Source organism: Colius striatus, chromosome 15, assembly GCF_028858725.1.
Source record: "Colius striatus isolate bColStr4 chromosome 15, bColStr4.1.hap1, whole genome shotgun sequence".
NCBI lineage: Eukaryota > Metazoa > Chordata > Aves > Coliiformes > Coliidae > Colius > Colius striatus.
Genome location: NC_084773.1, coordinates 12,647,815 through 12,661,402, shown reverse-complemented (window position 1 = coordinate 12,661,402; position 13,588 = coordinate 12,647,815). Strand labels below are relative to the sequence as shown.

The 13,588-nt window shown below is 42.8% G+C and overlaps 1 protein-coding gene across 3 annotated transcripts in view; it reads right to left on the bottom strand.

The window, feature by feature from the left end:
• Nucleotides 1-13,588, bottom strand: part of SETD5 (SET domain containing 5) — a 66,427-nt gene that overhangs the window by 26,561 nt on the left and 26,278 nt on the right. The window contains exons 3-9 of one of the 3 annotated variants that reach the window (XM_062008121.1): nt 9,932-10,037; nt 8,849-9,060; nt 8,470-8,528; nt 7,881-8,068; nt 6,813-6,851; nt 5,060-5,302; nt 150-298 (exon numbers count right to left, since the gene is read on the bottom strand). In XM_062008121.1, the coding sequence (XP_061864105.1) occupies nt 150-298; nt 5,060-5,302; nt 6,813-6,851; nt 7,881-8,068; nt 8,470-8,528; nt 8,849-9,060; nt 9,932-10,037 (996 nt within the window). Of the gene's footprint in view, nt 1-149; nt 299-5,059; nt 5,303-6,812; nt 6,852-7,880; nt 8,069-8,469; nt 8,731-8,848; nt 9,061-9,931; nt 10,038-13,588 lie in introns of those variants that run through there. The other 2 variants (XM_062008122.1, XM_062008123.1) reach the window with 2 other exon arrangements.

Below are 13,588 nucleotides of genomic sequence, written 5' to 3'. Positions count from 1 at the left end.
AGAGCATCGAGCTGAAGTTGCACATTTGATTTTACATTTTTATGGATGGCACAGCTAACAAGGGCCCTGTACGTGTATGTTATCCCATAGAGACACTAGTCTCTCTGTGCCACGATGCTCTCACACTCATCAATTCATAGTACTCTTACTTTTTGAAGAAATGCCCATTGACCTCGAATTGCTGCCGTAACATAACCTTCCCTCGATACTCAATTATAAGGGTATCTAGTGCCAAGTCTCTTGCTGCCCTCAGGATCTTCCGGTGCTTCTGAACCCGAGTCACCCTTCCCAGCTGCAGCTGTAACAAACAACAGAGCAAAATATAAGAATTTAAACCCAAGACCTCTAAAACTTATGAAAGAATGCTTTATCGACATTAAAAGGAAAATGACTCGAGTAGCAACACACAGAAACTGCCAGGTGAATATACTGTATATGCTGTAACAGTTTAGCGATGATCAACAACCTTTATCAGAAGCAAAGAGTATTTATTCCTTTCCTCAACAGTAAGTCTGACCGATCTATCAGCCCAAGTATCCCAGTCCTGCAGCTAGAAGGCATAACCAGACCTATCAGTTGCTGCTAAGAGGGAACAGCTCTGCCATTGTGGCTACTTCCATAGCCAGAATAACTTAAATCTTTCCAATGCTGTGAGTTGTCACACATTGAGAAGAAAAAACACAAGCTTTTCCTTCTGCAGAGGATGGTAAACTCTAGCTAACAGACCAAAGACTTAAGCTGGCAATTTCTATTTCCACCAGAAACTTCTCAGCTCTGTAGATTGGTGGCTTTTTTAAACATGAATAAAACCATTTTAAACTAAGGAGGGACAGTTTGCTGAATCTTCTTTATGTTAAAGTCTCCAGCTCTATTATAACAGGTTTTCACAACAACGTGTCTTGACAGTACGAAGCCACAAGATTCCTTAAGCACAGATATCCAAATACAACACATTATAGGGACTAATGGAAGGGATGTTTACAAGCACTAGGGCATAGGAAAGACTTCCTCCATAAAAACAAAGCGCTCTTCTTGCTAAACAGATTGAACCTCTCTGCAAGTAAAAATGATGTGAAGATGGCTGGTTGCCTCACTACAAGAGCTGTGCCTGCTCTTTCCTAAGCATGCTATTCACTGCTCATAAGGACCTGGTTTTGATGCTTTTCCGGAGTGAATTGAGGCATAAGTGTTCTTACTTCAGTAATAATGACAGCCATCTACCCAAATTAGAAGTAAACCACAAGATTTTATTAAAAGCAAGCTCACAACTTTTCCTGATAAAACCCTCTTGCTAGAAACAGCTACTGAGTACTCAAATGGATAAAAATCCCATTAGCTGAAGAGGGGGCTCAGTCTGGACAATGACACACACAGTGTTCAAACCCTGTGAAAATAAAGTTAATACCATGAGGCAGCACTCAGCACTGGGAAACAAAGAAACCCTCCATACCCACCATAGGAAATATTAAACCATACTTCTAATTTTGTTAAGTAGTAAGCTTTTATGTGCTCTGAATTAAACCTCTTTAACTACTTTTTGTTGTTTTAATATGACATTTTAGAGCAGATTTTGGAGCAGTCAGTAAAGGTTCTCTCACTCAGGTCAGGATAAACACAGTCATATAAAAATACTCATTTGAAACCTATGTAGATGGGAGTAATGGTCTTGGTATTCCAGATGCCCTCTCAGAGATACATCCAGTGCTACACTTATCATGCCTATGGGGTGTATCTCCTCTTCATACCACTGTTATCTGCTGACAATTGGAAAAACCTGTGGTATGTATTTGAGACTCTGAAAAGCCTTGCAGCAGGGTGTTGGTCATCTCTTCATATCTCAGGTCCTGACAGGAGCTCACAGAAGATTACCCAAGACAACTGAACTGGCATGAAAGAAACATGTTACTTCCAGACTAAGCAGCCACACTGCTGGCCCCAATTTCTGATCAAGAAATCCAAGACAGGAATGAACTGTTGAGAGAAGTGGCTAAATGATTTTAAAATATTAGATGCACTTTGTAGTATCCAACTGTGGCAACACAAAATAAATAAATGGGGATAAATTTGTTACTGTGTAACAGATGGAAATGAGGAGAAAGTATCTGAAGATAGCAGACAAGTTAGGACTGAAACACAGTGTGACTCCAGCTGAGTAATTTTGTTTCTATAGCACCACTTGTTTGCTCTTATAATCAGTTTCTCATGTAAGCTGGCCCAAGGCAGTAGGGTTGGACCAGGCAATCTTCAGTGGTTCTTCCCAATCTAAATTATTCTACTATATCCAATTCCTGTAGTTTCTTTCAGAGATGTAAGTTAATGCCTGGTAGCCTTTACTCTCACCTTTGGCCCATTACTGACTTGTACTACTACTGCTGAGAACAGATGCTGGAATACAGCTTGGGGAACACAGGTGGGATAAGGTGGGGTAGTGGGAGAAGAGAGCCTGTGAAGGGAAGAGAAGCTCTGCATCTGTAAAACTGAACAATACCTGAATTTAGTAAACCAGGAATGATCTCACAGCTTTCCTGATAAGACCCTAAGCTCAGCTTGATTTTGTTCCCTGAATTTAGAAGTATGAAGAGGATTAGCTGCCATGCTTTCATGTGTGAAAAGAACAAATGATTTTATTCATGTCATAGGCTCGGGATTGCTGACTGCTAATCAGGCAAAACTGTTCTGATATGTTTGCAGAGCAACATCTGCATAATACTCAGTGGCTTTATATTATAAAGGTCCATTCGCTCTTCACTTTGGAATGTGAAATCAATCAGGGCTTTGAGCTCAAGTCAGCAATTATCAGAGGCAACAAAGGGCAAACATTGACCCAGGTTTGGTTTGGCAACAGCAGGCAGAAAACTGATTCACAGCTTTCAGTTTGTCAAGCATCTGGCAGCAGCCAGGACTAAGATGATTTTATTCACAAGGCTGAACAGCTTCATATTTTCCCTTTGCACCATTAGGACAGTTGCAAATTGATTTATCCAAAACATTCCAGTGATCAAAATCCCATATCCTACATGGATAACTCTTACCTATCCTTCCCTGTTCCTCCTGGCTTGGGGAAGCTTTAAGGTCACACCTTCTTCACCTCCTCCTCCCTCTCTTTTTTTTCTGACAAGTGTACACTTGCATCATTGTTTACCCAAGCCAAACAACTTTCCACTGTGAGAATATGCAGGGCACAGAAATCATTTGATTTTTACTCCTTTCTCCTCTCTTCAGAGTCTTCATGGCCAAATTGAGCAGTTACAATACTCCATCTTCTACACACAGCTGCTACCTGCATATTGACATAATCTCCTTTTTTTTTTCCTAGCTCAAAGTACCTATTCCCTTTTCTCCCAGAAAACCTATTTTTGCACCTAGCTAAAAGAACTGATGCACACCAAGAAACCTTCTCAGTTTTTCTAACAAAGATGAGACAAATGAGTAGAACAAAAACATAATGCACAGGATGAGAGACCACAGCCTCCATGTCTGTGCAGGCCATGTCCCTTACAACACAGCCATCTGCTGAGCAGAGAAAACAAGGACATGAGGGCTGACAAGCAGCAGCCAGGGACAGACACCTGGTCTTTCCTCAGCACCCAAGAGGAACTAAAAGGCCACTCAGTCCCTTAGAGTTTCCCAGCGTGTGCAGTGACTTGTATCTCCTTACAGCTTGTTTACAGTACCTGCAGCTCACTATGAAGTTTTGCTACTTTCTACCTTTATCCTTCTTTGGGATATATCACATTTGGAGTCTTCTGATTTGGAATGCTGGCTATTGTTCTCTGTGGGAAAACTCATGTCTATACAGGGAGGGAGGGCGAGAAAGCATGACAAGAACAAGTACATTTATGTATGATATCTCCTATAATCATCTGTCCTGCTGTACTCTTTGAAGGTGATTAAAACCCAACAGCATATGTTTTATTACTTATTTCAGGATTTCTCCTAAAACTCATGTGAATGAGACACAACAGTTTACATTTCAAATCAGAAAATATTAAGAATTCTAGAGAAGCAGAACTACTTCTTCCCTGTGTTTCCTCAGTTGTTCTCTTTAGGAAGGCTACTCACAGAGCCAGGTAGAAGTGTCTCTCCCCAACCCCCACAGAAGTCTTATTATTGCAGAACTAGAGGCAAGAGTAGAAGTTAGTTGGGTCCAAAGTCCTCTTTCTGTACTCTCCCTTACTGGCACTATCTGTGCTCTGCCTGATGTGCTTCACCTACACAAAAGCAGAGGGAAAGGGGAAAGAGCACGTGAACTTCACAGAGCAGTGAGTCAGCTGATATAAACAAGAATGATTCAAGCACAAACATATACTTGATATTCAGGTTTCTGACTCTGCTCCCCTTTTACAGACGAGATGCCCCACATGTGTTCAGGAGCCCAAGCTTTTTAGTTGTGCCTATCTCCATTTTCTCGGACAAGGAAACCCCATAAAAACAGAACTGAGTGGGAGTGTTGCTCTCTGTTCAACAAAACACAGACCAGATGAAACATCAGCTGAGAAGAGTAGGGGGGAGGACAGGAACTACACCAACATACCCTTTCCCTGCTTCTCTTTGTGTACATGCACTCTCACAAGGCTAGCAAGACAACAATCATTGCGTATCTCTGAAGAGAAAACTTAGGGAGAAGACCGTTCCCTAAAATAATCCTCAAAAATATTGAAATAATGTTGAAAGGTTCTTTAAAACAGCTTTTCATACAATATGAGCCAGGGAAAAAAAACCAAAAGGCCAGGAAAACTCATCTGGAAAGCAGGAAATGTTTTATCTCTAGCAAGTGATAGATCTGGTTCTGCCTCAAGCCATTTGGTGACCAGAAGTATTTACAATAAAATATCTGTAAAACATATCACAGAACTGTGCAAAATATCCCCAACTTTAGCAACACTGATTTGGTCAAACGTATTTCTGAATCTGTTTTAGTACTGGCATCTCTTCTGTCCCTTTTAGATCAAATCTATGCCTATTGGTCTGAAATTATATGACCAGCTACGATATTGCTCACTCACACCTAGAAACCAGAGGACCTGACCTACCCTGCTTCCATCCCAATGGTTCTTACCTGCATCTGGGACCCAATAACAGTATTATTGCAGGCCAACTCTGTTTTATTGATTGTGTCTAGCATAGCAGTTTTGCCCACATAGTCTTTATTAGAGTTTAGGTGACGCTCCAACAAGTTCTGCACGTCGGCGCTGTACTGGTTAGTAAAGGCTTCTTCGTACTGATCCGTCCAGAGGCGTATCCGATTCTCCCACCCTTCAGCTGTGTTCTCATCCAAGGCATGAGCTTCAGAGGGGGAATTCTGCACCAAACAACAAAGAGTGAGTGGCTAGCACACAAAAGGAAAAACCCACCAAGCTCTATCTATATGAAGATGCCAGGGGGAAAAAAAGAAAAGGCATATCTACTCCAAGGAGAGAAACTGTGGTGATGGGGACAACTTCTTCAGAATCTGCCCTCTCAGAACTTTGTTCAACAGTGCCACTTAGGAATCTACAGACCAAGACCTCATGAGAGCTGGTATATGGCACTGATACAAGAAAATCAAGCTAGTATACAGCCAGAAAAAAATGCTAAATTGTTTTAGGACAGCAAATAAGTACATTAAAAAAGCAAAGGAACAGAACACAGAAAGACAGATCTCACGTAGGCTTGTCCTACAGTCAACACACTCATGTCCAACAGAATGCTAGATGATGCTGACTGGATCTCAAGCTTTGCAGTGACTGATCCAAAAATACTTCTAAACCTTCTAGCTAAGTGGTCATCAGGGTTTCAAGGAACTGAATGTAGAGCATAAGCTAATGCCCAGTGGGTTAAAACTGCAAGGCCTAAGCAGTGTAAAGAAGAGAGGGCAAAATTAGGTAATCTGCTTCTACGTCTCATGAGGGAGAGGAAAAAAGAAGCTGGTAGAAAAAAAGCTTCATTCTTTATTTGAAAATAGTTAAGCAATTCAACAAATAATATTCCAGAGGTGAGTAACTCAACTGGCTTTACAAGAGACTGAGACATACATGACACTGAGGTACTAGTGACAAGATCGTTGAAGAACAACCATTGTTTTCATCACACATGTATTAAAAGCTTTAAGAGTTTTCATGCATTTTTACCCTCTAAGGCACTTGTGTATTGTGTAGATGGGCATATAGTCAAACATACCACAGGACTGTCCTGTTTGCTCTGAGCCACCTGCTAGAAGACACTGTCAGCTAGGTACTGGGGCAGACAGAACTGGGTGAACTTCAAAACACCTCTTGTGTTTCTAGGAACACGTTTAGCTCAAAGTGCAAGTCTACACTTTTTGTCAAATAAACTTTCTATCAGATGGCCACACCTACCAGTATTGCAGAAAGTCAGAGATAAGTAGATCCTCCCACCCACCAGGAAAAGGACACAAAGAGAAACGAGGGAACATTGCTAGGGACTCCCAACATTAAAGCTGTGTACTAGTTGGATCCCCAAGTTTAAAATAGCTTTGATGCAATCAGATCACAACTGACCTCAAAGAAGCCTGGCCACAACCAGTTCTGCATCCCTTACATCAAACACTCCACTCCCAAGTATAATGAACCAGTTGTATCTCTTGGAACTGGATGACACTGCCTTACAGAAAGCTATCTGAAGCAAAAGCAAGGTTCAAGGGGCGATTCCTCTGATACCCTTTTGCATAGGCTTGCTTATGTTGTACGTTAAGGCTGGAGATTATTCTGAGGCTGGTCCCACAATCAGAAATTCCCCAGACAAATCAAGAGAAGCACAAAACAGGACCAAAAACCCCACTACCATCACAGAGGGTTCTCAGTCCTACTTACCTTCATCCTCAGAGACTTCCGTGAGCCCTCTCGAAAGGCCTGTGCCCCGAACAAGGTGAGGGAGAGAGAAAAAAATGTATTAAACGCTTTCTCAGAATTAGCTTCCTAGAACCACACCAGATCTTACTCAAACAGAACAACACTGAACAAAAGCTGGTAAGAATTACAGAAAGACCTACAGAAGTAGTAATGGACTCAAACAAAGATTCTGCAATGCAAATCCGGTGGAAATCGCTGAAAAGCTTGACAGCCAGGATTTCTGAACTCAAAAAGCCTGCCTCATACTTAGTAGAAATCTCAAGATCAAAACCAAAACTGTCCTGACTAACTCCACTTGCTTTGAGAGAAGAAAAGGCCAGCAACAGAATAAAGCTGGTTTACACAAAAAAACCTTGAAGGCCTCACGTGGTTCCTGCTCTCAGTCTTTTATGTAATCAGTGTCTAGCAAAAAAGCTTCAAAGGAATCTAACCTGGGGAAAACCAAGGTAAAGCTGGCAGATGATGGCAAGATTCAGCTGCTTGCACACTTGCATTCCTATGCAAGCAATCCAAAATTATTGCATTCCCCAAAACCCTTACAAACAAGACAGTAAAGTCATTCCTCAACAAATGTTCATCACCACCTACGTAGTTTTCCACACAAGCACTATCTCTGTCTCTGAAGAACAGTGCCAAGAAGTTCTGCAGCCCAGATTCCTCAACACAGCCTGCTAAGAAGTGCCATACTTCCTTTTTCCTTTCATTCACAGACTGCCCCTTTGCCACAGACAGACCCCAAAAGCTATTTCTCCAAATCCTAACAGAGCAGAGGGGAAAATATGTAATTGAATCCAAGCTCTAAGCATGAATGGCCAGTATTGGGAAATAAGGGTGGAGTTCCAGTAAGGTAATGTTTAAACCAACAGCCACTCTAGCAGGTCACAAATACAAGGTGTCATGTTATTACAACAGAAGGAGCAATTTCTGACAGAAGTTTCTTGTCTACTGCCAACTTCTCAACCTGCTCTCACCAATATTCCACACAGCATCTGGTAGAAACTGCAGCAAGCTTATCCCAACATTACATACCTTGATCTTTTTGGCTTTTGGAGCAGTGCGAGCTTTTTCTGTACTCCTCTTCCTCTTCTTAGGTTTGCTTCTACGGACGCGGTTGACAGTCAGTGTGATGCTTGTAGGGGTGTGTTGTGTAGCTGTGTACAGCACTGTAGAGGGAGATAGCTCTTCATCCCAGCTCTCAGTTGCGCTGCTGTCCCCACCTACAGAGAGGTGTGCTTTGTTAGCAATGTTTTTATTCATCCCAGAGAGAACAGCTTACCCTTATGTCCATTTTCATCAAGAAAAGTTTATTACCCTGCACAGCTCTTCCCTGAGAAAACGATACCATCTCGGTTCTCCCACCCAAACTGGGAACAGTTTCCCAGACTTCTGATATCTCACAGAATAGCACTGATGAACATTTCTCTTTTCAGTTCACAAGATAATCTGATTTTCCCCAAGTGCTAACTGAAATGAGGCAGAAGGAGAGCTGAAAATCCCAGTGATTGGCAGGCAAAGAACATTAGCAAGCACTGATCACAGATGATTAGAGCAGCCAAAAGACAAGTCTTGTAGAAAGAAAGCAAAGTCAGAATGATCAGAACTCCAGCCTCAAGCTCACCTGACACGTTGTCCTGCTTCCGGCGGTGGAGTCTGATCACCTTCCCCCTGCTCATTCCTCTGCCAAAGGAGAATGCACAATTGAAGCTGGTTTGTAGGAGTAAAGTCACTTGAAATTCAACAGGATGTCACAAGATGTGTGCCCTCAGTGGGGCCCAGGATGATAAGAACATCGATTTAACATCCTCATCTCCACTCCTGGTGCCACCAACACTTGTCAGGCTGACAACGCAAAGGAGGAGGGTCAATACTGGGCAAAGCACTGGAAAGAACGCTCCAGTTAGCAAAAGGAAGTCTGTCCCACAGCCCAAACGTGACGCAGTTCGGTAGCAAAAGTCAACAGAAGGAGCAGTCCAGATCTACACTGCACCAAAGCTTACCTGCACTTTTCACACTTGAGGAGGAAACCATCTTGGGAGACACTGCAGTGGCACCAAGGGGGAATTGATTCTCCTTCTGAGGAGCTCTCACTGTCCCCGGAGTTCTCCTCATCAGGCGAGTGCAGGCCGTTCAGTTCTGCACGAGGTATAATGGTCTGGACAGGAGGAGAGGCTGGTGGCGTTGGAGGAGGAGGGGCTCCATAATTATGATCCTGAAAACGAGTATTTGCAGTACTACTTTTAACATGAAGATATGATGCCTAGAAAATGAAGTCCCAAATCCACAGCTCCCAGCTTACTATTTAACAACTGGTGTAAAACAGTAGTCTGAATTCCTCAGCCTAGCAGGAAGGTAAAGCAATAGCTCTGAAAGATGTGAATGGTTTTCTTCTGCACCAATGACTTAAATTCCAAACCCATGAAAACCACCAGGCTATTTCAACATTAACTGTTGTACTGCTAATAATTTCAGATGACATCAGTGATCAAACACTGGAACTGGTTGCCCAGACACGTTGTGGAGCTTCTGTCTGTTGAGACATTCAAAACTCAACTGGACACAGTCCTGGGTAACCTGCTCAGGCAGAGCCAGCTCGAGCAGAGGAGGTTGGATTACATGATCTCAGAGGCCCCTTCCAAGCTCAATAATTCTGGGATGTCCTGTTCATCCCATAGTATCAAGCCACACTCCCACTCTTCCTGACTGTTCCTTGTTTCACAGTTACCAATATGAATATCTGCGCAGTTGAAACAAGTATAAATAGTGCCCAATAAACCAAATGGGGCATAAAATTACCACCAGAAAGATATTATATATTCATATATATTCACACTTCATTCATGTACTTCATTCTCTTAAAAGTCTATCACCTAGAACACTAATAAGGCTGTGATAGAGTATCAAAGACTTCAGAAACAATAAACACACAAATGCAAAATGTACGGCAGAACTCAGCTGTAACTCAGTATTCCCTAATAAATAAGCCCAAACTCCTAAGGCTTAACAGGCAAAGAACTATGGAACAAAGAGAAAAGAGTAAAGTAGACAGTAAAGAGCTGATTCACTGCAGAGAGAGTACTCACTGCGTAAGGCAGCCCGCGATAGCTGTGTTTCTGGGTGGCCCCATAGCCGTGGCTGGAGTACACATTCTTCTCACTGACAGCTGGACTAGCTTCCACAGACTCTGGGCTGCAGAAAGGGCCAGAAGTAAAACCCATCAATACATCATCATTTTTTTTTAGTGCCAGTTATTTCACTGCTCTTTTCTGTTCAACACATGAGCTCAAAATGAAGAAACTGCATGAAATCAAGGTGGTGTTACACGCTTCACCAGGCATCATGTGTGCAGAAGCTGTACAGGATGAACCTGCTTTCAGAGGGAAGGAACTGAGTAAGGGCCACTCTGGATAACTCATTAAACTGGGTCTCAATCTGGGAAGTTAAAAAGATAATTAGCATGTGAGAAGCTCAGTTTCCTTATAGTTAAGGAAGTTGGGTCTAGTTCAGCATTCCTATCTGAACTCAGCCAGTCTAATCTTGAAGCCACTGAACAGTACTGCCATTTTATCTCTGCAGCAGCTTATTTCAAACAGCAGCAAAGCAGCTTTCCTGCATCTGTGCTTGTTTCTCTCTCCCTCACATACTAATTGTTAGACAAGTCCAATGTCCTGTGATAACGTCTACATGAAACCTGCAGCTGTCCTGACAGATTCCTGTTACAAAGAGGCCAGGAAATTCATCACCTGGACAGACAGTGGCCACGGGAGAATCAGATTCACTTTCTATACAGCAACATGGTGTTTAATGTGCTGAACAGGAGATTTGCTGCTGAGGTACAATGCACTCTTCCACCACACGGTGGTGAAAAAAACCAGCTAAAAATGAAAGGGATATCCTTAGCAGAAAGCTGCAGAAACCTTACTCAGAGAAGGGACAGCTGCAATTCAATGCAGGGAATATTAGATAATGAGGCTATAGACCAGGAAGGAAACATACTGTCTGTTACAAGCAGAAGACACAAGTCAGCTAGCCTCTGCACAGATCAGAAGTAGGGCCCACAGCAGAATACGGCAGAATATCACCGAATCGTGTCTGCAGGTGAAATCTTCAAAATTACAGCATGGAGCTGAGCAAGCAGGGAAGAAAAATACAGCAAAAATTTTACCTTGGACCTCTACTGCCCTGGTGAGATCTCACAGAGTTCCCAGCGGGTCCTACATTGTCAGTGTGAATCAGGCAAGCACTCAAACCCCAATGGCCAGTGGTCACGCATGGGGTTTAGGCACCACCCAAGAACACTAACCTCTGTGTCCTTTGGACTTCCTATTAGCTCTTAAGAGCTCTGCTGCACTGAAGTTTGCCCCACCCTGCCACTAAACCAAACGCATTCTTCAACACACTAAACTTCTGGCTTGTTCTGGAGTAAGGTGGATGTGTCTTAGCAACATAAAGGAGCAATAATTCATCACACAGAGAACTGCAGAAAGTAGACAACCTTAAAGGCACACAAACTGCACTTTCACACCTCAGGATTCAGGAGCATGACATGATAAATTCTGTTAACTATAGCCAGCTAAATTATCAAAAGCAGAAGATACAGGTGGCAATACCTCTCAGAGGATATGCTTCTTAGTAAAAGACATTGTGTAGAGCTTGCCACATAATCCAGCCTTGATAGGTCTTTGAAACAGTCCTTCAGGACTCCCAGATTGGTACAGAGTTAAGTCCATTCAGGTTTAATCCTATTTTCAGAAACAATATTCGAAGGAAAAGAGCCTGAATAGCCTAAGCAGTAGATCTGTCCTCTCTTCAAGTCACCCACATTCCTAACTACAGTCAGCTTGGAACACCAGCAATGCTGCTGTAATAAAACTTCCAAGACTGTTGAAGCAACAGTGTCCAGTGGCAACAATGCTGAGGCCCGTGCTTCCTCAGCAGCAGCCCGCCAATGAGCTTCAACAACTTCCAATCTGCAGGCAGACTAACACAGCACAACTGCTCTGCAGCCTCCACAGCACCCTCAGATGAACACAAACACTCTGCAGCATTTTCACCTCCCCTCTGTATCACAGGCAAAGGGAAGGTGCTAAAGCTCAGCCTGAAAAGAGGGTCAGACAGTTTTCCTTTTACCTTTCCACTGCCTTCATGATGCACATCTTTGAAAACAATCCCTTATAAGAGACAAGAAGCTCAGGCACCCCAGACTTTATGTGTCACACTAGTAGAGTTTCAAAGGAGAAGTGGAGGATAACTTTGAACAGAGTCCTGAAGGACACTTCAGCAAGTAACAGTTCATCAGTGCAAAGCCTGGAGGATGAAGTCCTGGCATTCCTAATTTACAGAAAACAGAGAAACCAATTCAGAGATCTTCAAAAGCCTTTTTCCAAAGCACTCCAGCCTACCTCCAAGTTGGACCTGCACATTTCTTACAACATAGAGGAACAAAAAAAGGTGTTTTCCTGAAGGTTTACAGGCATCTTTTTGATATTGAAATGTTACAAGGGACATACATAGACGTATCTGTCTCTCCTCTCTACCATGCTCAGCTCTGAAAGCAAAGTGCCTAGTACATGAGCAAACTATTTAGCACTCTTCCTCCTGTCATAAACAGTTTAAAATTCCTGCATGTTGAGTCTTTAAAGTGCTGGTGTGGGAGAAGCATGGTGACAAGCAAGTGAATGTGAAGTCTTGAAAAGTGAAGGATCATATATCCACTGCAGATGAGTGACTGACTAGATTCTGACTCCTCACTTCAAAACAACATGTAACAATACGGGCTTTAGGATGGAATGCAGCATCAGGAAGAAGAATGCCTAGAATGGGGTCAGTGCCAAGACAGACAAAAAAGAGCATTAGCAGTCTTGCAGAGAGTGCGACTGTGTAGTCAAACTCTGTGCATAGTCAAATCAGGGCAAGATGGAAGAGAAAAACAATGATTCATACTCTAGCCCACTGCTCTTACAGCTCAAAATTAATGGAGTCTGGAGCAATATCTGTTCTACACTGACACATCTGACACAGAGGTACTTGCACAGTAGGTACCTTTAAATAATACATGGGGAAATCTATCTCCAAAATGCCCTTTGCGGATTTTTGTCAAGAGATGCTACAGTCCATATTTCAAAGGAGGACAGAAAAGCAGGAGGCAGAAGCACACAGAAATAACTCAAGCCCTCCCTCTCACCCCTGACAAAAACATAGTACTCATGTGAGCTGACAACAATCTAACAGGGGTTTTAAGGAAAGATCACAACGCAATATTTTCTGGATTAAAATGTTCCTGGCTCCTGCAGAAGCAGAGTATTCTAAAAGCAATAGTAAGTCCCCTTCAACAGGCCTCAGAGATAGACCTGTGGTGACAGCCCTGCACAGGGCCTCACGGTGAGGACCCTGAAAGATTGGCCACTGAGGTGTGCTTCTTGGAACCTGCTCAGAAGCAGAAACAAAAAAAAGATGTCAGCACAGGCTGATGCTGTCTTCATATCTCTGGCCAAGTTCCAGAGGAGTCCAGAAATCAGTTACATATGAGATTGGTATTGAGTCAGAGTTTGTAGGCTCTACTGAGAGGGAGACTCAGTATACTGATCCCTCATAGAACATAGCTCTTGCAAAAGGAGCTGACTTGTACCTTGACAACATCAAGCACAGGTACAGCAAACACACAACTGCCTGCAACTGAGTACAGACTTGCTAGTCAAGATATAAACCCCACGGCTGAGTGCTTCTACCATTGGAATTCT